Source organism: Haemaphysalis longicornis, unplaced genomic scaffold, assembly GCF_048455015.1.
Source record: "Haemaphysalis longicornis isolate Haplotype H1 unplaced genomic scaffold, Haemaphysalis longicornis Haplotype H1 scaffold_3, whole genome shotgun sequence".
Taxonomy (NCBI): Eukaryota; Metazoa; Arthropoda; class Arachnida; order Ixodida; family Ixodidae; genus Haemaphysalis; species Haemaphysalis longicornis.
The window spans coordinates 46,386,770-46,411,796 of record NW_027526335.1 but is presented as its reverse complement, the minus strand read 5'-3'; the positions used below and the strand labels follow the sequence as shown (position 1 = coordinate 46,411,796).

The 25,027-nt window shown below is 50.3% G+C and overlaps 1 protein-coding gene across 2 annotated transcripts; it reads right to left on the bottom strand.

The window, feature by feature from the left end:
* Positions 1-1,940: 1,940 nt before the first annotated feature.
* Positions 1,941-21,923, bottom strand: LOC144174401 (uncharacterized). 2 transcript variants are annotated; one of them, XM_077703085.1, is made up of 6 exons: positions 21,455-21,923; positions 21,157-21,377; positions 18,256-19,457; positions 4,477-4,639; positions 3,597-3,897; positions 1,941-3,050 (listed from the first exon to the last, which is right to left on the bottom strand). In XM_077703085.1, exons 1-6 carry the CDS (start codon positions 21,463-21,465, stop codon positions 2,696-2,698), a joined length of 2,253 nt encoding a protein of 750 aa, XP_077559211.1. In that variant the 5' UTR covers positions 21,466-21,923; the 3' UTR covers positions 1,941-2,695. The 2 variants fall into 2 exon arrangements, with proteins under 2 accessions (XP_077559211.1, XP_077559210.1); XM_077703084.1 differs by having other exon boundaries at positions 1,943-3,050; positions 4,477-4,678.
* Between the last annotated feature and the right edge of the window lie 3,104 nt (positions 21,924-25,027).

Here is a 25,027-nt window from a genome sequence, read left to right as displayed (position 1 = left end):
CATCAGTTGGTGATTAAACGTCGTGCGAACGTACCGCCATGTGTGAGTGCTGTTTCCCGCGAGTAAACGGCACGAAATAGCGTGCAACATCTCACAACAGCCCAGTATCACCCACAACCCACGGATTAGCTGAAAGAGCAGTGCGCACACTCTAAGAATGGCTAAAAAAATCCGGGGTCATCTCCACTAATGTGAAACCATGGTGACGGGCGAAGAATGCAGTGTATAAGTGTAATATTGGCACCTGGCTGAGATCTTCCCTCCAACCAAGTCCTGCCACAAGGCGCCCCACTTGCTGGGAGGCATGGGTCACACCCCCTAAGGAGCTTGAAGAGCTCTATTGGACCACGCTGGTGCACCACGTTAAAAACACGCCAGGACTATAGATAGCCAGGACTATAGTCCCTGCAACCTAACCAAGAAGCCGAGCAGTCCTTTGGACACAGGCTTCAAAATAAAGTTTATCTCTCTCTCTCTCTCGGCTTTTTTGCCACCGGAGATAAACCGTTGGTGTGGTAGAAATATACATCTTCGCTGTAAAAGTATATTGTCTTTGAAGCACGAAGCTCTTTTAGCGCGAGCCGTAAACGAGTGGCCTGGTGTTTTTTTTTTAGTACGAGTTAATTTTAGTACGAGTTAAGTACGAGTTAAGATGCCAACAGCCCCAGCCCTTACGAGCGTCGCCCCAATACCCTGGAATGGACCTGAAAACACGAATATTTCGGTTTCTGTTCCGATATCGCTGAACGCCTGCCAAGGACGGGAAGTCACCTGCGGAGCTCTTACTGGGATACCAGATAAGAACCAAGATGGGCTGCATCATGCCGGACAAGGGCACGGCAGAAATCCAACCGAGAGAGAGGACTAAATTTAATGCCGGTGAGCCCTTCTGGATGCGCAGTTTCGGATCGGGTCGTCGGAGGATTCTCGGAGTTCAGCACAGTCACCAGGGCTCCCGGATACTGTTGACTCGGAACAGGGACTTCAGTGACGGCATTCGGCCCAGTTCAGAAGTCGGGCTGAAGCAAACGACTGTCGCTCTGGAGGCGTTAACAAGCGGGAAACCCGACGAGAGTACCCCAACCTCATCGCAGGATGCTTCGAACTCATATCCTTGTACTACGACATCAAAAGACTGTCGCTCTGGAGGCGTTAACAAGCGGGAAACCCGCCGAGAGTACCCCAACCTCATCGCAGGATGCTTCGAACTCATATCCTTGTACTACGACATCAAAAGACTGTCGCTCTGGAGGCGTTAACAAGCGGGAAACCCGACGAGAGTACCCCAACCTCATCGCAGGATGCTTCGAACTCATATCCTTGTACTACGACATTGCACGATAGCATGCAAGCAGCCGAGACGGGAACTTACCCTCCAACTAAGAAAATCTACAAGTCTCCGATGGCCCACCGACCGCTGCGGCTTTTTACCTATGAAAGGGGGAAGAAATGATACGTCATCATCATCATCACCAACAATCAAGGAACCATTTATCATCATCGGGATTTGCTGAATTGAATAAAACCGGCTTCCATCTCGCCGTGTCGTTTGTGGCTGGTGCTCTCAGTATTACTCCCTAGGGAGCGACATAGCAAAGACGGAATTTTCCGCTCCAATCAACGTTTTTTTCTTACGAAAATGCCATATATGGCCCATATATAAATTATATGTGCGATGTTCATATATGGCTGACCTTTGCCATATATGGCGGCAAAGCCATAAATGGTTCGGTCATCTCTCCTCGTCTTCCTCCTCCCCAAACGTTGAGTTAAATGGCTCCTTCAAGGCTCTCTCTCTCAGAGAGAGAGAGAGAGAGAGTAAAAGAGTTCGATTAGAAAGTGAAGGAGAAAAGGAGTGGCTGGTTTTATAATATATAAAAACCGCCTCATTCGAGGCTGCTTCTGGTGGCCTTCGTGAAGAAGCCCGCCATGCTCTCCTGCCCCACAAACTGATTTGCGTTAGTCAGCCACTCCCTAGAGTAGTGTGGTCTAAGTAGTTTTGTGTTTGGGCAGAGCAACAGGAAGCGGCGGCAATGCAGATAAGCGACGCCGACGATGATGACGACTTAACGAGTCTGGCGCACACCTACAACCATCGACTTTCCGACGCATGGGATGGCCAAGAAAGTAAATGCTACCGCTTGAGCTGTAACATAACCTTTTTCTTCTATGTAACATTTATCGTAACACCAAAGTACATTTTTCGAGAAAAAAAACAATAGAACACAAGAACCACAAAGGCTTTTTGTGGGTAAAAATTGCGTGACAGCAGCCCTTCCCGTGGGGTTTTCTTCTATTTTCGGAAGAATTTTTTTCTCGGTACAGATACAAGCAAGGATTCAGATCGGTTCCTAAAATATTGGCCGCATTATAAATTTTATCAGTCGAGAAACAACTTGTAATTTATGTAGGAACAGAACTTCCACTTTCACAAGCTATTTTCGGGTATTATACATTTATACAACGGGAATGATGATCCCAATACTTTCAACAGCTCCTGCTTTAAACAATATAGAGCTACAGCACTCATAGCAAACTGGACATGACTTTGCCCATGGAGCCTTGTGAGTTTATGGAGAACGCAGCAGGATATCTCTCTTGTTTATATCAACATGTCATTTCGCTTATACCAACTATTCGACTGTTAAGTCTTTGCAGGGCGCGGTACATAACAATATAAGTTAACAAAACGGGTTCAGCACGGCACGTGCAGCGGCGGCCTGGTGCAGCCGAACGCGTGGGCGAAGTGGTGCGAGTGGAGCACGGTGTATCGGCAGGTGGCGGCCGCTTCGGGGTCGCCACATGTGGTGAGGCAAAAGCGGCGGAAGAATACGCGCTTCAGGGCGCGCTGAACGCTGACGCCGCTCTCTGCATCGCCGTGCCTCGTGCCGCCGCGCGTGGCAGCCATGAGGGCCACGTCCAGCGCCCAGGGAAGGAAGGGCACGAAACGCAGCGCCCCTTTGCTCCAACTGCCCCCCAGGGCGCTGGTGGCATGTTCCTCGACGCACTTGCTGTAGGCACTGACGCTGGTGACGTTCACATGGCCCCTCCTGGGTAATCGTAGGGTGGGCTGAATTTGTATGGGCGGCTTAAGAACTTCTGAAGCGTGAGCCAAACTCTTCCATTATCGCTCTTTTAATCTTTAACAAGGGACTTGCACCGAGAAAGCAACTCAACGTCCCACCTGGCACCGTTTGTACAGCAAAGTTAGGGGGATTTAAAAAATCCGCCTGCTAACTTCATCGTACCTAGAAACGTTAAACCATATATGGAAAGCTTCGTCTTTTAAAAACATATGTCTTCATATCTGTTTTATCATGAAAACATGGTTTTAAGACCAGTGTTATAAAAAAGTAGCATACAAAGCTCGCCAGCAGTCATAAACGCTCAGGAACGCACGAAGAGAGCACAATGTATGATATTATTTGTTTGCTATCACCCTTAATTACGGAAGTAGTGAAAGGACAAAATCTCTAACGAACAACAGGAGCTGCTGTTAGGGCACCTGCCCGATGGAGGGCGTCCCAGTCCAGTGCTCTTGGCTTCCGGATAATTACAAAACAAGTAGCGCTAGCTTGTCCGAAACCACCGCTTACCTGACCTCACCTGCCGCAACCATAGTGGCCCAATCAGCGAGCAGGCGTACTCCTACGGTCGAGTAGTCGAGGGTCTCCTCCGAGGCCTCGTGGTGTAGCAGGTCTGCCGTGAGGTACAACGAGGGCACGGTAACGACGCCGTCGTCCTCGGCAGTACCACCACGCAGCTGCTGCTGCAGCCTCCTCTGGACCGAGGGCCAGTCCTCGGGGAGCAACGCCTTGCTCCGCTGGATGACGGAGGGCAGGAAGTCTTCGTCGTCCAGGGCGGGCACCTCCTCTCGCGCTTGTGGCACATCAGTGGCTGCGAGCGAGGCGGGTTCACGGTGCGGAAAACAAAGTGCACAACAGAGAACGAGGGCAAGTATTATTTCAAGTGGCAAGTTTGAAGTACGGAGAACAACAACACAATTCTCTGAAACGATGGCCCGGTAAGCGTCGTTTTGTGTGTCGTTTTGGGCCATGGAGCAGCTGGAGTACACGGGGACGCGCCGTGTGCTTTCTACACTGGCCACCCGAAGGACTCCCGAACCGATCAGTACATGCAGTTGCACGTCAATGCCGCGTCGCTTCAGAGTGACGGCCTCGTTCTAGAGGACTGAGCCCAAAGAGGTACCGTGATGAAGTTGGGGCGGCTAGTAGCAGCTTGCCTTAAGGGACCACTTTTCAGCACCCCCAGACCCTTGCGGTAGGATTTCAGATAGCCCGAAGAAAATAAACTAAAAAAAAAACAGAGCACCTTTCTCGTTCCCGCGCAAATGAAAAACCATGGTTCAATAGAACAGATTCCCAAGAATCCCCGTGATTGTATCGTTTTTCCGCCTTGCTTTTCTCTGGGGTGCCGGAAAGTCGAGACCACGGGGTAATGAGCATATATGCTTACATATTGTCCTCACTTGGATGCCGCCAATTTCGGAGCCGCTGAGTGTGAAAGCAGCGGCGACGAAAGGGGTGCTCGCCGCCCACGTGTTGAGGTCTGAGACCATGGTGTGCAGGTATGGTCGTGCGTCGGGCGCCTCCGTCATGCGGGCCAGCCAGGACGGAAACTGCTGTGCGAAGTGGGTGGCGGTCGCTCGCAAGCAGACCTGCAAGTAAGCGTGTAATAACACGGCCCTATGCAACACTGCATTCAAGGAGGTTCAGACCCCCAACAAAGTGGACCGGAAGAGCATGGAGAAAAGGTGAGACACAATAGAGAAGCAATAAATGAAAGGGTGCAGAGAAGGAATGAACGAGAAACAACTTCAAGAGTCCGTGCCACGTACTCCCTCTAACCTTCCGTTGTTTGCTCATACCCGCTTTCCTTCGGGAGCATTGTAAATTTCTACATCCTCGTGGGGAGGGCAGAAAACAGAGGCGCATAACCCCAGCGTGTGGCTTGCGACACAAACGAAACTGGCCGCGTATCTGCCTGCGACGCTGCAAATGTCGTCGAAAGACGATAGTCTTCAGCCACCACTGCTGTATATGTCACCGCATCTCTTCCTTGCGTTTTCTGGACATGTCTTCGCGTTTACAGTTGGCGCTTCATGAGTACTGCTATGGTCACTGAAGGGTGGAAAACCGCATGATTTGGCGCCGTTCTTTCCAGAGCACCACCGAAGCGAAACGGTGGCGCCATCAGGCACTGCCCCTGAGAAACGCAAGACTTTGCTACCCAGGGCCACTGCGAGGTGCGGCACCGTGTCCGCAGAGGAGGGCTTTCCTTTTCTCCATGGCTCCGCGTTTCGCATTTCTACAGTGGCTAATATTTCGTTCGCCATCGCAGCGCTTTAAAATGAAGTCTACATGTGCGGTTTAATGAAGAAACTCAGCCAATATCACTTATGTATTGCTCTTGTGGCTCAGATATGCGCAATGCTTTGTTTTTGCTCAACAATGTTCCCAAATATGAACGCAGCCACCAGATCTAGACGTCTGGAAATGGTTTGAGCAACATAAAATTCGTGTTCGAGGACTGCTTTAACTTTGTCCGGTGGCTGAATTGAGAGAATGTGAGACGGGTGGACAGACAGACAGACAAAAATTTCTGCGTTCAAGTAGCCCAAGAAAGACTCGCCTGTAATATAATCCCCCACTTCCCCTCAGTCTGCCGATAGTAAATCGGCATCGTATATTCCTCCTCCCCAACTAACTCAAAAATTTCGAGAGGACCCTTATCAAAGCTGAGGCACTCATCGTTACCACGTCGACGGCTCCGCTCACATGGTCGCCATCGCGCTTATATGCTTGCGATAGCCACGATCAGGCGGAGGCTGGTCACTGTCCTGATGGAGCCCCAAGAGTGGCGCTGCGACTGACGTGCGGCAAGAGGAGGCTCTACCACGAAGCTAGTTCTTGCACGTACGCTTATGTTATCCACGGGAAAAGCAGGGACCACTTACCAGCGATTTTGTTAACATTCTCGCTGTGAATCTCGCTGTTCTGCAACCAAATTTTTCTATATGCGCGCGTGCGTACGTGAGCGTGTGAGCGTGTGTGTGCGTGTGCACGCACCTTGCGAGCGCGTGTGCGCGTGGGCGCGTGTGTATTGAGGTTATACAATTCATTATGTTTATGTGAATATGGTATTTAACACACTTATACTTTTTATATTCATTCTGAAGCTTGACTTGTTTGTCCGTGTCTTTTTTCTTACAATGGTGCTAGGGCATCTGATTCGCCTATGTTCAGTTCTGAGGCTCACCAGCTATACGCACACAAGCCTGTGGGTTTTTGCGAGCTTCGGGTTTTGCGAGCTTTTTGTGGGTTTCAGTGTTGCACAAAAATACCAAGAAAATGCCAAGCGCTCGTGAGCGCGTGCCTCGCACTCGCGAGTACGCGCTCACGAGGCACACGAGGCACGCGCAGTAGCTTTATAAAAAACTGGCAAAAGCACTAAAAGCAAGAAAATGCGGAGAGCTCGCGAGCGCGTGCCTCGCGGTGACCACTGAGTTGCTGGCTCACCCTGTGGATTTAGCAAAAAAAAAAAAAAAAAAGAACACACCTCCAGCGCTGTCATCAAACGCTACCAGGCATGTAATGCTTGGCATGAACCCGACGATATCGATGCATATGACGATGACTACAAATAGCACAGTGCAAAGCAGCGACGAGAGAGAGAGAAACACTTTTATTGAGTCTTGTGGTTTAGCAATGCGTGGTGGCCCCCGGTTGAAGTCTACCGGTGACGGTGGCAGCTCTTGTGACCAGGAGTGTTTGCACGTCCAGGTCCGAGCTGCCCAGCGCACGCTTCCACTGCTCATCACTATTTACATACTGGAAGGGGTCTTGGGGGCATGCCCACATGGAGTGGACAAGTGTGGCGGGGGCGCCACAGAGGAGGCAGTTTGGTGAGGGATAATGTGCGGGGTAGATGCGATGGAGTACTGCCCGACAAGAGAGGGTATTCGTTTGCAAAGTCGCCAGAGGCGTTCCTGATAGTTGGTGAGCCCTGGATGAGCGGGGGGATAATGGCGGCGGGTGAGGCCGTAATGCACAACGATGTCGCGATAGGTGATAAGTCGGTCCCTCGCGGATCGGGCACCATGGTAGGGGGTGAGGCTAGCCCCGGCACGGGTAGTGAGCCCTCGTGCCACATTGTGGGCCGCCTCGTTCCCTCCCAGACCAGTGTGCGCTGGGGTCCAAATCATTTCGACCGAGGAGGTCGGGGGATTTTTGAATAGGATTTTGGATGCCACGAGGAAAATTGACCCACGGGCGAAATTTTGAACGGCCGTTTTCGAATCTGTGATTATAATTTTCGGAGTAGGCCGGGTCGTTAACACAAGTGCTATTGCAGCCTCCTCCGCCGCCGCTGGGGAGGTGGTACGCACGGTAAGAGAGGTAGCAGGGGGGCTATCCGGGCTGTTGATGGCTGCGGTGGCATAGACTTCGTGATGGCGGTATTCTGCCGCGTCGACATACATGATGTCTGGTCGGATGGGCAATTTCTTCGCCAGTGCTCGCGCTCGCTCCTCCCTGCGAGCCCTATGGTACTCGGGGTGCATGTTCCATGGGAGGGGACGAACGCGGAGACAGGCCTGGGTGGTTCTTGGGATGGGGACCTTCGGGTCGGAGATCTCTGGTGCGCGGATACCCAAACGTTTTAGAATGTGCTCACCAGTGAGGGAGTGAAAAGTCGGCGGAGTTGGTTGATGTGATGGGCTTCAATCAGCTCCTGAGCCGTATTGTGGAGGCCTAGGCGTTCAAGTCTGGCAGTGAGTGCATTCTGGGTAATTTGCAGTGCTGCCCTGTATGCCTTTCTAATTAGATTATTAACGTTCGCCAGATCCGCATTGGTGACTCGAAGGTAGGGGAGGGAATAAGTAATCCGGCTGATGACAAACGCCTGTACGAGCCGTAGCCTCTCTTGTTCTTTGAGCCCATGATTTCGACCGGAAATTTGTTTAAGGAGTCCAGTCGTTTGATTTACATGGGAGCTTAATTTTGAGATGTATTGCGTGTTGCCTCATTTGCGTTGTATTACCAGCCCTAGCACTTTAAGGGCAGGCACCTCTTGGGTCAGGTGGTCATGAATGAAAACTACGATGTTTGTGGGGCTTCGCGATCCGAATTTAGATGGTAGAAGGAGCAGTTCGGATTTGGCGGGTGAGCACGCAAGGCCTGCCAGCAAAGCTTCTTCGGCAACTGCTTGGGCCCCTTGCTGCAAGGTGTCCTCGATTTGTGCGTCACTACCGCCTGCTGTGCGTCACTACCGCTCATCTACGGAACCAGGGGGTAGATGAGCATTATGTAAGAATACTAGAGGATATCTACAGTGGGTCTACAGCTACCATCATCCTCCATAGGGAGAGCAGTAAAATACCTATAAGAAAGGGTGTCAGACAAGGAGACACAATCTCTCCAATGTTATTCACAGCATGCTTACAAGAAGTATTCAGAACGTTGGATTGGGAACAGGTGGGAGTAAGGGTTAATGGAGAATACCTCAGCAACCTCAGATTTGCTGATGACGTTGCCTTGCTAAGTAACTCAGGGAACGAATTGCAAAGCATGCTTTCCGCACTGGGCGAACAGAGTAGAACCGTGGGCCTGAAAATTAATATGCAGAAAACTAAAGTAATGATCAATAACCTCGGGACAGCACAGCAGTTTGAGATAGGTGGCGAGGAAGTGGAAGTGGTAAGCGAATATATCTACTTAGGCCAAGTTGTGACCCCAGATCCCAACCACGAGGCAGAGATAATTAGAAGGATCAGAATGGGGTGGGGTGCATATGGCAGACATTCTCAGATAATGAATAGCGGCCTACCACTGTCGCTGAAGAAGAAAGTGTATCACAGCGTCATCTTACCGGTACTCACCTACGGGGCAGAAACTTGGACGCTCACTAAGAGGGTTCAACTTAAATTGAGAACGACTCAGCGGGCAATGGAGCGGAAAATGATAGGTGTAACTTTAAGGGACAAGAAGAGAGTGGAGTGGGTCAGAGAGCAAACTGGTGTTAAAGACATATTAGTAGAAATTAAGAAGAAGAAATGGACGTGGGCAGGGCATGTAATGCGAAGGCAAGATAACCGCTGGTCATTAAGGGTAACAGAGTGGATCCCTAGAGAAGGCAAGCGTTGCAGGGGGCGGCAGAAAGTTAGATGGGCAGATGAGATCAAGAAGTTTGCGGGGATAAATTGGTCACAGTTGGCACAGGACCGAGGTAATTGGAGAATAAAGGGAGAGGCCTTTGCCCTGCAGTGGGCGTAGATAGTCTGGTGATGATGATGATGATGATGATGACCGCCTGTTACCCATAGCGTTATATCGTCCGCATAGAGGCTGTATTAAATGTGGGGTATTACTTCTAGGCGTTTGGGAATATTAAGAATGGCCGAATTAAAGAGTAGGGGTGATAATACAGCCCCTTGCGGGGTACCAATGGAAGGAAGAGTGAGAATTTTCTATTTGAGATCTCCTACTTGGAGAAACGGCGTGCGCGCCGTGAGGAACGCAAGCACGTAGTTGTGCGTTCCCCAGGGGCCATAGATACTAGACCGCGCATGATGGCGGCGTGCGAGACCCGATCGAAGACTTGCCGAGGGCGGCGGCGCACGAAACTGGCTACTGTCACGTCCGTTTGGAGGATGAAATGATCACTTCCTAATGTGTCAGGAGTGGATGCCCAACATGCGTGTTTGACGTGATAAGTGAGGGTGAGATCGGGTGATAGTTGGAATCAACGGGTCTGATTCTGTAGTAAGCCGATGTGTTTGAATCTGATCCCAGAGAAGTCTGCCCTTTCGGGTACAATGGTGGTATCCCCAGGCTGTATGTGACGCATTAAAATCGCCTACTATGTTAAGCCCATGGGGTCCTACCGTCTGTTTAGCAAAAGAGAAGAGGAGATTAAATGTATGCCCTGTTTCCTTCAGACTGCTGTACACGTTGAGGATGTACAGCCGCTCAGCGTCTCTTTTGCTCGGAAAGAGAGTCACCAAATCATGAGGAACAGCGATGCCATCAAACTGTGTGCGTTCAGCAGGAATATTGCGATGAACTAGTACTGCTTTTGTGAGGTTGCCGTACCCTGAAATGCCTTATAGCCAGGGAGCTTAACTAATGAGCCTACTTCTTGTAACGCAATTACCGTAGGGGGAATTTCCGTCGCCTGGGTTAGAAGTTGCAGGGCCTGTCGTTCTCGCCGATACCCCCTGCAATTCCACTGCCAGACCCGAATGGGCCACGGGTCCTTCCTATTCCGTGGAGATGTCATAATTTAGGATGAGAGCCGGATTAAGATTGCAGAGGGTATTAATTTTGTTCACGAGCTCTTGAACGCTGTTACGCAATTCTAATCGTAAGGCCTCTACGTTAGCATGGACATTGGATATGCCGGCTTGCAGGACTTGATGAATATTCGAGAATTCGGCTTTTTGCTCTGTCAGCGCCTGCTTACAGGATACCTCAACCTCAGTAATTTGGTTTTGGACTTTTTCGTCTGGTTTAAGGGGCGATTCAGAGGAGGGCGAGTCGTCTGAAACCGCCTTGCGTTTAGGGGGAGAAGGGGTGGGAGAATTGGTGTCCTCTTGCCTAGGGGATATTAGCGACTTGAGAGCTTGGTTTTCCTGTCGCAGAGCCGGATTCTCTTGGCGGAGGAGGGAGATTTCAGCCCGGATAGCATTGAGTTCCCGAAGGATATCCAGTGAGGGGCTAAGGGGAGGCGGTGGGGGATTGATTGACGAGCAGTGGACAGGCGCTACCGTGCAGCTCACCTGGTGATCCGGGGTGGCTTGTTGTTTACCTGCAGGCGCATGCTTATGGTTGGCATGGAGTCCTTGTGGTTGGCCGGCTGGTGGCTTGAGGGGGGATCCCTTGAGGAGACCTTGGCGGCCGGCGGGTCCGGTTTTCAGCAGTGGGGGAAACTGCTGTTTATCGGTTTGTCCTTGGTTTGATAAGGCTGGGGCACCCGTTGTGACAATTTGGGCGTATGTAGGTGCCCGCCGTCGTGGTTGATGTCGACGTGGGCAGTCAGCCGATCCGGTGATGTGGGGGCCTTCACAGACTATACATAGTGGGGAGCAGTCGTGGGGTTCGGCGGGGTTAGTGCCGCCGTAACGGGGGCAGCGGGGGGTGACTTGAGCATTGGGGCACACATCTTGTCGGTGTCCCGTGGACCAGCAGGCATAACACGCTTCCGTCTTGCGGCGAAACGGCTTGCATCGGTAGAGCGAAGACCGATACCGAATCCAAAAGGGGACTTTCTGACCATCAAGGATCTGGGCCATGTTTGACGAGTTCAGCCGCTTAGCGTCAAGAATGTGAAAGTCCGGACTGTAGCTACATATGCTGTCGAACACTTGCTCAGGCGTGTCGTCTTCTGATGTATTAAATATGACACCGGGTGTTGGCTGGAGCTGCTACGTAAGCAGAGACCTCATATTGCTTCCCGCGGACCATCAAGGAGGTCATACTTGGGTACTTGTGGGCACGTTCCTCCGACGGGGTGCTAATGACGATGTACTTAGCGGTTTGTTGCACTCGAACTTGGTCTTCACGATTCGGCGCAACGTGAGCTTGAACGTGTATTGCGTCGGCAAGTGTAGTCTGGGCTAGTCACGCAAGGGCCAGGCCGCCTCGGGGATGTAGGACAACTTTGATATCAGTTGCCGGGAGTGGCGTCGCCGGCGGTGTCCGCTGAGCCGGACGCTTGCGGTGGGGTTGTTTCTTCGAGTAGAGTTGGAGAGGACTTACTTGCTCCGCCGTTGCCTGAGCAGCCGAGCGTAGGACATGCTGGCGGTGTCTGATGGTTGCCCAGCCTGGTCGTTCGAATTCGGCGGGGTCTATTTCTTCCCCTTCCACGGTGTTCTTCATGACTGGATATTAAGCGGTGGCCGTGCACGCGCCAGAGCGGCCGGTGCACGAGCGCAGCTGCGGCGGCGACGATGAGGAGAGCGAGGGTGCTAGGCCTGATCACGCCTAGCGAAGCCGGCATCATGGTGTGGACTTCGGGCACTCCAAACTAACCTTCTGGTGGTTCGATGACCGAGATGATGGTGTCCAGGTGATCCGCGTGACTTGCCGCTTACCGTGGAACCACTCTCGATGGCGTGGATAGCGATTACTTAGCGTAAGCGAGGGCGAAACTCGGAGCCGATGCGGGGGGCTTGTGCATCTTGCGGCCGCCTAGCGGGCAAGCAGCGACGAAACATGTAAATAAACAATTTCAAACTTGTGCAGATGCGTGGTGATGTGTCCTTCGGTGCTCGCGTATAAAGGAATCTTGCTATGCTCACAATAGCTTCGCCATTCAAGTCTTGCGTGTGAGTGCAAGCTTCACTGAGTTCTCTAACCATCCACTAAGACGTTATTATTATTATTATTATTATTATTATTATTATTATTATTATTATTATTATTATTATTATTATTATTATCTGGATTATCTGCACAAGATGGCGCCCAGTGCAGATGTCTGTGTGCTGTGCTCCGCCGTTTTTTACGGCAGACAGGAGTTTTTTCGCTGCACGTCGTGCAAAAAACGTGCGCACTCGAAATGTATTCAGCTGCCCGACACGGAGCTGCAAGCTTTGAAGACGGGTGAGCGGCCCTTTCTGTGCAACTTCTGCGCGTCCTCGGCGACGGAGGCTGTGGTTAGTCCTAGCGACGAGTCCGTGCCGGAGAGCCAGCGCATTTCCCAGGACGGCGCTCCCCGACCGGGCGACCTTGTCGGAGACGCAGCCGAACTCCGAGAAATGCTTTTCAACGCCCTCGAGGGACTATCTTTCTTGACCGACGAGGTAGCCAAGTTGAGAGAGGCCAACGACCGCCTGTGTAGGGAGAACGCACGTGCTTTCGCCCAGCAGGCAGGCGTAATTGCTTCGCTGCGGGCGGAAGTTCGCAGACTTCGAGGGGACCGGCTACCACGAGCCGAGCCCTTCCCTCCCGATCGTCGTCCCCTCCACCTTCCCCCCGCCGGCCACCTGCCGCCTGCCTCCCCTCCGACACCTGAGCTTGACGGGGCGCCGCCGACACCTACCCCGCATCTTGGGCTGCATGCATCGTTCGCCGCTGCTGTGGTGAAATCAGATGGAACACCTTCAACGCCGGAGCAGCTGACCTCAGCACCGGCAACCTCTGCTGTGTCTCCCGAGGAACTTTGCGACGCCTCGGCCCTGAACAACAAAGGGAGCGGACGTGCGGCGTGTGTGGGTGCGTCTGATTCGTGCCGCATCTCTGTGGTCGAGCGCTCGAAACGCCCTCGGCGCATCTTTGTATCAAAACTGTCCCCTTTCACCACCTCAGAGCAACTGACGGAGCACCTGTCAACAGTGGATGTCGTACCCCTGGCTTGCCAGCGGCTTAAAACTAAGTATACCTCGTACTCCTCTTTCTGTGTGACTGTCGACGAGGTCACCTTCCAGCGTCTCCGTGATCCTTTCTTGTGGCCCAAGGGCTGTCTTTACAAACCCTTCCGTGGCAAGCTGCATGCCGACATGTTCTGGCCCACCGATGTTCGAAATGACGACTAAAAGATGCGAAAAGGTGGAAATCTATTATCAGAATGCGCGCGGCCTTCGCACTAAAGCGACTGAATTCTTTTCAAATGCGATTTCTTCAAATTTTCCGATTATTGTTATTACTGAAACCTGGCTTTCTGATGACATTAGCTCTCACGATTATTTTCCAAAAAATTACCAAGTTTTCCGTAAAGATAGGGACTTTTCTGGGGTGAAACAAAAGGGAGGGGGGGTGTTAGTTGCGGTCGATAGCGCGTTTCTATCAATGCGGCGTCATGAACTGGAAGGTGACACCGAGTCTGTATGGCTGGACATTCGTCTGACTGGCGGTGAGAAGCTTTTATTAGGGGCGTTTTACATTCCACCTGATGTTCCTATATTGTCGTTTAAAAAGCTTCTTACATCTGTAGAAGAAGTCTGCTCATCACACCCGAATCACCAGCATATCATTCTGGGCGACTTCAATACACCGGGTGTACAATGGGAACATCTTACCCATCAACACTACAATTACTACGTACAGCAAAAATCCAGCATGATTTTAGACTTCGTGGATTTCACATCCTTGGTGCAACTTAATAATATCGAAAACAGCTCTCAACATATCTTGGATCTTTGCTTTTCAGACATTCAAAGCGCGCGTGTATCGTTGTCTGACATCTCTTTTGTCAAGCCCGACAAGCATCATCCTCCTTTTCTAGTGTCTGCTCACGTCTCGATTCAGCGTTGCAGTGCTACACTGAAGAATAATGAATTCGCTCCCTACTGTTATGCCCGTGGTGATTATATTGGTTTGTATAACTTTTTTTCTTCGTTCGATTGGTTGCAAATTCAAGAACTCCCAGATTGCGAAGCGCAGGTCGAGCGGTTCACTGAAATAGTCAAAAGTGGCATGAATCAGTTTATACCCAAGTGTAAACCATGCCGTTCCAAACACCCCTTTTGGTTCTCTAATGAACTTCGTACCGCCCTTAAGTCAAAAGACCGCAGCCACAGAAAATATAAGAAAACCGGGCTTGATGAATGGAAAGAGGACTTCCGCTCCTACCGTAAAACGTGTAAAAGTCTTTATGAGCGGGACCAGCGCTCTTATCTCGATTCTGTAGAGAGCAGCGTTAATTCCCAGCCTGCAACATTCTGGAAATATATTCGATCCCGTAAAAATAACTCTCATGAGCAAATCCGTCTCGTTGATTCCTCTGGGGAAGAAGTTCTTGATGTTGCAAACCATTTTGCTCAGCAATTTAGTACTACATATGGCCAGCGCGATGACAGCGAAATAAACCTAATGTTAAATAATGTACAGGGTCCTAGCTTAGTACAATTGGACGAGCAGTTGGTGCTCCAGAGTCTAAGGCGCATGAAACCGTCGCTTTCGTGTGGCCCTGACGGAATACCTCCCGCTATTTTAAAAACATTCAGTAGCATTTTTGTTCCTGTTTTAACTGCGGTATTCAATCACTGTCTAAACACAAACACATTTCCTCGTCAGTGGAAAATTTCTCGAGTGCGCCCCATCTTCAAATCGGGCACCAAATCTGATGCAAAAAACTATAGGGCAGTTTCTCTACTTTGTGCTGCCTCCAAGCTTTTTGAGACAGCGATGCACAAGGTATTGTCAAGTTCTGTACAGCAGTTTCTCACAAGTAAACAGCATGGTTTTATGTCAGGAAGGTCGACAACGACTAATCTCGCCTGCTTCATGGAGCAGGCCTCCGCTGCACTTTCTGAGCGAGGCCAGTTGGACGTCGTCTACTGTGACCTGAGCAATTGCATTTGATGTTGTCTGCCACGCGTTGTTACTTGATAAGCTTTTGCAGTCGGGCATTGATACACCACTCGTGGCGTTGCTGGGTAGCTATCTAAGCAATCGGTTCAGTTTTGTTAGTGTTAATGGGCAGACATCCTCTATGTATAGATCAACAAGCGGTGTGCCCCAAGGCTCCGTGTTGGGCCCTCTCTTGTTCTCCATTTTTGTGAATGACGTGTCAGTCGCAATTAGAAAGTCTTCTTTTCTTCTCTATGCTGACGACATCAAAATTTTCAGACGTATAAAGTCCATCGAAGACTGTGATGCCCTGCAGCAAGATATATTCTCCTTTGCTAACTGGTGCTCAGATAACAGACTAAATCTTAACCCAGCGAAAACAAAGGTCATGTCTTATACCCGAAAAACGAACCCCATTTTCTTTCGCTACAGTATTGATGACGGTTTTCTGTCTAGAGTCGACGAGATCAAAGACCTCGGACTGCTCTTCGACAGCGCCTTAACTTTCTCGCCTCATGTCACTCAACTGACTCGGCGGGCGCTCCGCTCGCTTGGTGCTGTGTGTAGGTTTTCAAGAGACTTCCAGTCTCCTCATTCGTTCCTAAAACTTTTTATGGCACTTTGTATTCCTCAACTTGAATATGCCTCTGTCATTTGGAATGGAACCTGCACATCTAATTGTCAACGTGTAGAGCGTGTACAAACCAAATTTTTATCCATATTTATGCATCGTTTTCCCTCTGAGCCTCTCCCGATAACTGTCTCTTTAAGTTACCGGCGAACCCGTTCAGATCTTGTTTTCTTATATAAACTGCTTCATGGTACAATTTCATGCCCGGAACTGCTTGCAGCAATCGGGTTTCGTGTTCCGAAAAAAGCAACAAGGCTTAACCACCCTTTCCACACAGCTGCTCAACTTAGCAGATGTTCTCCTCTTGATAGACTACAACGCCTATATAACCTTCACTCAGGGGAACTTGATATTTTTTGCCGTCCCCTTGGGGGGTTTTTGTCCGGGCTGTTAGCCGTGGCGCACTAACTTCATTTCGACAGTTCTCGTGTTCTTCAGTTATTTTCCGCATGTGTATGTTGTTTTCACAGAGTCTGTTCTCATTTGTTCATATATGTTGTTCATATATGTTCATATATGTTAGTGTTCATATGTTGTTCATATGTTGTTCATATGTTCATATATGTTAGTGCTGCGGGCGTAATCGTTGTATGTACTATGCTATACTTGTGTAGTCAACTCTTCATACATCTGTTTAAGTGGCCCGGGTGAACCAAATGTTATAGAAACAAATATGTTTCTATAACTTATCAGTTTATGTGAATAGTTACAAACATTTCCTGTACTTTGTTTCATACGTTTTTGTGTAATTGATGCTTCAGCCGATTGCTATGGTCATTGTACGCTGTGTTTGTGCAATGTACAATAACTTCGTATAATGTAGTTTGGATGCCACTTTTAATTTTTTCTCTGTGGTATTTCATTCACCCACATTTTTTCCTGGTTTTATATGTGTCAGCCGCTGATGTATTTCAATGCGGCATTTTTTCTTTTTTTTTTCTCAGTGCGCCAGCACCAAGGCTTCGGCTGTTCCTGGGCACTATAATAAAGGTTGATTGATTGATTGATTGATTATTATTATTATTATTATTATTATTATTATTATTATTTTCATGTACCTTCTTTTCATGTACAAATTGCTTCATGGTATTATTTTATGCCCGGAACTACTTGAATCAATCAGTTTTCGCGTTCCACAAAAAGCTACAAGGCTCGCCCACCCTTTTAAAGCAGCTGGAGCTCTCAGCACACGTTCTCCTCTTCAAGGGATGTAGCATCTGCATAATGTTCACTCCGAGAAGCTCGATATCTTTCAGCGTCCTCTTCGGGAGTTTTTGGCCGGGTTGTCAGCTCTGACACACTAGGTTCATCTTGGCAGTGCTCTTTTTCTTCACTTATCGTCCTGACGTGTGCATTGACTTCACCGAGCTTGTTCTTGTTCCTGTTATTCGTGTATTGTGCTGATACTGCGACTGTAATTATCGTAGAATTTTTCTTTTTCTGCCACTTTTATCATTAAAAGTTGCCATATTCACTTCATGCGTCCATCTGAAACTGAAAATGTACGCTTCCCGAATCTTGTAAAAACTTTCTTCTTTTCACTCACCCTTCCGTATAGTTACGCTTATTGTAAGATGTCTTCTTGCAATTGACCAGACATTACAGTTTCTATTGATTGTGTAATGTTGCCTAAAATTACAATATGGTATTTTTATTCTTCTTTGAAGTTGTAGCTTCTTCATATTTTTTGCTCGCTCACTGTTCTTTTGCCAGCTGTTGATGCATTTCATTGCTGTCTTATACCTTTTCTGTGCGCCAGCATGACTTGATTGTGTAAAGTCGGTTGAATTGCACTATTTTATTACTAATCTTCTTTGCCGTTTTTTGTAAGTCTTTCTGTATTTTTTTCTCTTTTTTTTTTTTGCTCACTGAGTGTTTATTAGCAAATTGTTGATGTACTACAGTGCTGCATTTTCCCCTCTGAGTGCTCCAGCACGAAGGCCTCCGCTGTTCCTGGGCACTATAATAAACATTGATTGATTGATTGATTGATTGATTATTATTATTATTATTATATTATTATTTCCTGTCAGACATTTCGGGGGAGCTTGCCAGTTTCCCGACACATATATCTTTCCGTTGAAGACGTACGCAGTTCGCAGCGCGAGAAATGCGCGAGGAGTCGAGTAAGCGGCTACAGCTGGGGCTTGCACTAAAGCAGCAGACGGCAACAAGGAAAAAATACAGTGGAGCTTGCAACGCTTGCCGAGAGCACCGTCTCGGCCACATGCACGTTTACCGCCTCCGCTGTGATCCGGGGGCCCTGTTTCAGCCATGCTCAGCCACCGAAACGGAAAGCTATCACGCACTCACCTGCACAGCAGCTGAGACGTCATCGTCTTCGTTCGGTTGTCGCAGAATGTACGAGTACTTGAGCAAGTGCGACGAGGTGACGAGCAGTAAGTAGAGGCCAGCTATGCTCACGTCGACAGAAGCGAGCACGCTGACGACGGCGGCTACCTTGTCCAGCGTGCGCGCCTGCAAGCGGGGGCGCCCGTTTTTATGCGCCTCATGGGATGGCGAGCGGCCACGCACGTGTGGACGGTCTCTCAGCGCCTCAGAGAGCGCACTCAACTCAGGCAGAGGGTGCGGTAGGTCCGCCAGACTGACGACGCGGAACCGATCGACCAAGGGGTCGGCAGTCTTCCTGATGTCCTCGACCTGGGAATCCACAGCCAGGATGGCTTCGTAAGACTCCTTGCTCGCAGGGGGGTGAACCTCTGCCAGTGTGTCGTTGAGCAAACGTCGTACACGCTGGAGGTCACCGGCAGCTTCGTCGAGGGCGAGGCGCAGGGATTCCCCTAGGTCAATGTAGACGTCCCCACTGGCACTGAGCCTCGCACTCAGGACCGAGCAGAGGCCCGTGCCTAGGCAGCTCCTCATATCGTTGTCCAGCAGGGAAGGCAGAGTGTCGGCCCTTCCCCAAGCGTAGCCGTCGATCCCCGCCTGCTCCAAGAGCACCCGTAGGGATGGCCGTTGCGGCCTCAGAGTCGAGTTGTGCGCAAACTGCAAGCAGCTCGCGTAGAAACGTTCTATCCGGCAATCGCTGGTGCCGCAGAGACCCGGACGCTGCGAAGCGCCCTGAAGGCTGCGGTGCACGCGCGTAATGAAAGAGCGTAGGTTCGCCCGTGCGTAGCTGCCCGAGATGTCAGCGTTTGTTCGGCCAGGAACGCGGCCAGGCCACCCGCCACAAACGTATCGGTAGAAGTCGTCGCAGGGTTGTACGTCGCTGTCCGTGGTTTGCGCCAGCAGCCCGACGACTCCACTGCAGGCGATGCTGGAGCAGACGAGGCTGGCGTCGTTCTCGACAATGTTCGGCGCAGCGATGGCGGGTGTGCAGAGTGTTTGCGAGAGTAGCACGAGCAGCAGGATTACCCCAGCCGCCAGCGCCGTAGTGGCGCAAGGCACGATGAACTCCTGGTGCCACGACGAACGTTGGTCTCGCAAGGTACCACCGGCCCGTTCCAATGTCTGCTCGCCGAAGGGCGCCGTAAATTTCGCGGCGCCGGTTGTCACTGCAGGAAAGCACAAGGGTCACGTGAGCACAGGGTGAGAATGAGGATCGGCACTGCACGCATTGACGCCTCGCGCTAGGAACCGAGGTCCGGATTCAGAAAGAATGTATACGAGGTACGTGCGTGTGTCATCACATTGTTTTGTAGCGCGAGCTACACTGGCCGTCGTTGCATTCTCGCGTGGCTCCTGGAGAGCCGTGCTGCGCATGCGCGAGGAACAGTGCCTTCTCACGGCGCACATCTGGCGCGCCGGAGCTGCCGCCGCTGCGACTGGGCCGCATAGAGTTTCTTACAGTATACACTAGAGAGGAATCTGGCACTAGCGTCTATGCGGCTCACATCAAGGTCGTCTGTGTCGTCATGGCTCGCCATTATACATCGCATGGAGGAAAGATGATACATCGCGTTCCCCTTAGTTTCATCATTGGCTTGGATTGAAACGTTTTAGTGACCGCAAATTTAAACAAAGTGCCACAAAAGTGCGAAGAATAGTGTGCAATTATGCAAGCGTAAAATAAAAACAGGCTGTTTTATAACTAAGGAAAAAGGAAGCAAAGCGTATTTTTGCCGGGACGGTTTTGCCCGCTATTCCGCAGGCCAAGGTTGTAGTTACGAACAATGTTAATATTTGGGGGGTAACTCATTAGAGAGTCGACTGGGATTTTATTAATTTTACCATTATTTCTAATAATAAGTTGTTTGAAGAGTTTCGAAAGTTTTTTGAGCGTGCCTATGAAAACGTTTCCTTCGTGGTGAACCGGTGCACCGACCGCCAGCTAGTTTATCAAGAAAAAAGAAAACGGGCCGTTAAACATTCGTGGACGATGACAAGATAGGACGTATACAAGCGCCCGTATCTGCCGTGTCTTGTCTTCGTCGAAGTACATACGTTTTGTTTCTTTTCGTCGGCTACAAATTTCGCGGCGGCATATTACCCGCTCAGTCATACGTCCTTCGACTGCGGCATGAGCAACGTCAGGTGCGATCACGCATTGCCTGCTGTTTCACTGAACACGGCTACCACAGAAACGGGAGGATTTCGGCTTCCTTGTAGCTCTTAAACATGCTAATGCATAGTGAAGAAAGCAAATCCCCAAAAACCGCTTAATTATCCAATTGTCATGCCAAGCCCAAGACAAAAAGGGGGTCTTCCCATGAACCCCCACGACGACATGGCTTACGAGGCGCAGTTTCCTCTCTAGTATACTAAGAAACTCTGCTGGGCCGGACTGGACTGGATTAGATTGAAAATCGTTTTAGCAGCAGTAAGCATGGTAACCAGCTAATCCTATACAAGCAGGAAACGTAAGAATTACCAGCTGAACCTTAGCTCACGCTACGTATATCCTGGAATAGCAGAGCTAAGCCACTGCAAATTTTTTCTCACCAATCCAAAGAGGAATCATCCCCTAATTTCTGAAATGAGGCAGATGCCGAGCATGCGCATTACTGCCAGTTTTAAGCTTATATTTACTTACAGCCCCGTCATAACCGTAGAGGTATTATAGAAGCGGAGCGGTATGACATTCAAATGACAAAAGGATTTCCCATAGGTTATCTCCCTTATCGCAGACCGTAACCAGACTTGACTGCCTCGATTAAATTGTAACGAAAACACTAACAGATGCCGGTCTCTGCCAATGAAAGACGCGGGGCGAGTCGTGACGTCGACAAGAGCACCGTGCTCGGGGACATGTACCGCTTGCCGTGTCAGGGTTGTGCGGCTTGCAGCGGCTGCCGTCGGACGAAGAGGGTGGCTCAGGCGTGAAGCCGCCTTCCGGAGGGTTCTGTGCGAATCCAGGAGCGCGCGGTTCGCACCCCGTGGTCCTGCTGCGAAACAGTGTGTCGTGCACCGTGTCGATCGCTTCCAGCTCGGTGCTAGGACAGTACACGGACACGTGGGGTGTATTTTGGAGGCAGCTGCGGAGGAAAACAGAACAGCATCAGCGATATAAAGGCAGTGCACGTGTTTACCGATAAATCCCAAAAGCACTTGCCGTTCAAACATTTCCTAAATCGGACTCTTACGACATACTCTAATTTTAGAGGTCACTGAGCCAAAAAAAAAAATGATGGTCGCGAAATTAGGACTGTAGTATATCGGATAATTCGTGGGGACCGCTGGCCCACACCCCTTTTCCGCGTTAGTTAGGGTGCCTCGATTAACGCGTCCGCCGTACAGGGTGGAGACACGTATACGCTGGCGCCACCATTTGTTGGTCACTCGCTGCCGCCGCAGCAAGTCACTATATCAAAACCGCGCTAAAATTATCGCCGCAACGCGGTTTACTGGAGAAGTTTGAATCATCTTATCTGTTTCGCGCTGCTGGGGCTTGTGGTTAACGAAAAGAAGAACGCGTTGAGTACTTTGACACAATAGCGGCGGCACGGGACTGTTCGAAGGGTGTCTTCACCCTGTGCGGCGGTGCGGGCATCGAGGCACCCTAGCGTTAGTTCGAACGGCCAGCGCCACAGCGGAGGGTATTTTGTGCCTTCTTTCAAGACACCCAACGAAAAAACGGTTATCTTATCTCCTCAGTTCTGGTGCAGTGCTCGATTTGTGAATCCAGAGGCAACGCCGCCTGTATCCAGAGGAGACGCTTGAGCAACGCCGCGCGTTGCAAACCTATGCGCCGATGCTTCAAATTAGTGTCCCCTGAAACCGGCACCATGCAACTCACGAGTGATTTTGAAAGCTAACGGAGCTGTGGTATCATTAGAGAGTTTTAGCTAACCGTTTTCGACAGTCCGCTCCGGAATCGGCGGCACGGTCAACACGACCGGAGCCAATGCCGTTCGCGGCCAAGCGCGTCACGCATGCGCAATGGCGCTCCCGCTTGCTATCGCCGCGGAGCGGACCGTGAAAGACGGTCAGCTAAAACTCCCTATTAACACGGTTGAACCCCTGTCGAGCTGGATACTTCACACTGTCCAGTTTCCGATGCTTTCTCACTGCACTCTGGGGGATGTCGCTGTCTGTCCGTAGCTCGAACGTTTGAAACTGCATTTTAATTGCTGGGAATAATCAATCGAAAGTTTACCGCGCTTATATGGTGGAAAGAAACCTTGTTCACAACCAGCTATGAATAAAGTTGTAAAGCATAGTAGCGTGTATGGTTTGTAGAAAAGTATTTCTGCTTCTGTGTATACTAAAGCCTGTAGCCAATAGCGAGGCACGCATGCAGGCAAGCATATGAGTGCGCCGTCACTGGTTACGTCGGGCTCCGCGGGATGGAGGTACTTGCCCGTGCTAAGCGCATGATCTGGTTTGTACATTCCAAGCTCTAGACTGTCGAACGCAAAGTGATGGCTCGACTCCAGCGTGAGTGCGATTAATAACAACTCTGTTGACACCACCATTGAGAATCGGCTTGAAACGGAGCAGACGACGCATGCCGGTGTTCTTTTTTCTTCGGCGTGCGGCCGCAGTGGCACAAGCCGCCCCATATCCGTGGCGCTTCGGCCATCCATGGCTATTTCCAGTGTTGCCAAGCGAAGAAATTGACCGCTAAACTTTTCAATGAATACCACCTATATGTTTGTGAATTAATACTTTTCGAGCAGCTAAAATGCCCTCTCTTTGGTTTGCATTGTTTGACATCAGTTAACAGCCCTCTTATTTGTCATTTGAAACTCCTCGAAACTTCTCCACAGCAACTACCTATTTTGTTTTTCCATAAATTTTCTCTGGCGGCAAAAATTTTGGGCTACCCAGCTCGAAACTGCTCTGAACAGAAATGAAACGACCAAACATTTCATCCCAGATTTTAGACGATTGAGAATGCAGTTAAATTAGACTTTATAGCTAATAGCTTGTTTCGCAGTGTATTTGTATCAAGTAGACGTACCGCTTTTTATTCAGAGCGGTGGACACCACCGACTTGCGTGGGCCCAACGCCCGCGCTGCTTCAGTGCTTTGTCCGGGCTGCGGTGCTACAGCATTTGTCGGTTGCTCCACCGCAGGGAAGGCTTTATGGACGTCCCCGGTGGTGGCCTTGCCCTTGGGGCTTTTGCGGCCAATCTGTTCTTCCGAGTGCGGGGAGCTGACGAAAGACAAAAAAATGTGGTTGATCCCTCTTTCATAAGAATCGGTAAAACGCAAAAGTGAGATGTGCCTTCACAGGATCAGTTTAATGTCTATTCTGCATCGATATGAACTTGCACATCGCTATTTATATTTCGTCAGTATGACCCCGGCAGACGCACCAACATTAGACACTGGATTGCACGCGCCGCAGCACTGCGTAAACCTGAATGAAACCACACGCGCTCGCAAGCCACGCGAACGAAACCGAACCGGTTGCCGGCGAATCGTTTGGTGAATCCGCTGCAGCGAAAGAGCATGATTTGTGGGCTGTATTGTGGGTGTGCTTGGCGAGCGACAACCGGCTGGCGCGTCGCTTTAGCAAATGTGCGACCACTGCGTTCCTGCTCCGTGGAGTGTACCGCCGACGGCTGCGTGGCGACGAGCTCAGCTGGCGCCAACTGTCGGCGCTCATTAGCATCGTAATGCACTATTTCGCTGCACCTCTCTTAGACGGCAGCACCATCGAAATAGAGAAGGGCGCGTTCATGCGGCCGTCTGTGCTTCAGCTCGTATCGGAGTCCGTAAAGCGCCTGGTACATCCCGTTGCGGCGACGGAGCACCCGGCTAGTATCCTGGAGTGACGGATATGACGGGAGTCACATCAAGGGGAATGCGTTAAAAAAAGAAAAGAAGCAATTCGGCAAGCGGCCCAAAGCGACACCAGGGATGTGCTGCGCACACCGGCAGGAACGGTTTCACACGGGTGGCTAGCCAAGTGCTCATGCGCACGTGTGAAGGGAAGAATTCAGTAAAAAAAAATCAAAGCACCTGCCTTGCGAGAAAGACGGTTTAAACGAGAAGCTTTCTCCCGTGCAACCTAAGTCCAAGTCCAAATTCCATACTGCCTCGTATTGTTGTAATAACGAAACCGGATAGACGTCGGCATTTTAACGCCAGGGACCCAGGTTAGGTTGTGACCACGGGAGGCGCGTTTTTCCTCGAGGTGCTTGATCTGATTTTGTGCAAACCCATTGTGTAAGTTGGCTTTTCTGCAGTGCCCTATGTAGCGACATCTAATGCCATCAGGGAGGACTAGGAAGCTTCGCTTTATTAAGCGCAGCACTGAGAGGCAGCACGTCATAAGCCCCGTTTACATTGACCCTACGAGGGAGAGTTTAGTTGAGAAAACCGGGTTTTTTCGACTCAACGCACCCATGTATAAACGGACGGGGTGAGTGCAAAAGCCGTCGGGTGATGCCGTTCTACTCGCAGGCAGGGGGTGGGTTGACGCGCTCGTCGGGCTGAGTCGGCGGGCCGTGCGGAGCTGAATACCGCATTTGCACGATTATAACGCGCCACCAATTTAAAAAAATTGACGCCGGCTCTACCGCGTACACGTAAAATACTTGACATCACGTATCTGGAAGAAAGAGATTTCATTTTACGCGTGCAACTGTGGCAGCCAAACATAAATTGTGCTTCGTAAACTTGCCTATCCAGCTCCTGCAGCAAATACAACAATAGCGGGGAACATTGAAGCTGT

Coding starts and splice junctions, on each gene's coding strand:
- LOC144174401 (XM_077703084.1), bottom strand. Junction 19,458..21,156: donor CAACCCTGACACGGCAAGCG/GTACATGTCCCC, acceptor GCTTTCCTGCAG/TGACAACCGGCGCCGCGAAA. Junction 4,679..18,255: donor ACGTCTCAGCTGCTGTGCAG/GTGAGTGCGTGA, acceptor GCTTACTTGCAG/GTCTGCTTGCGAGCGACCGC.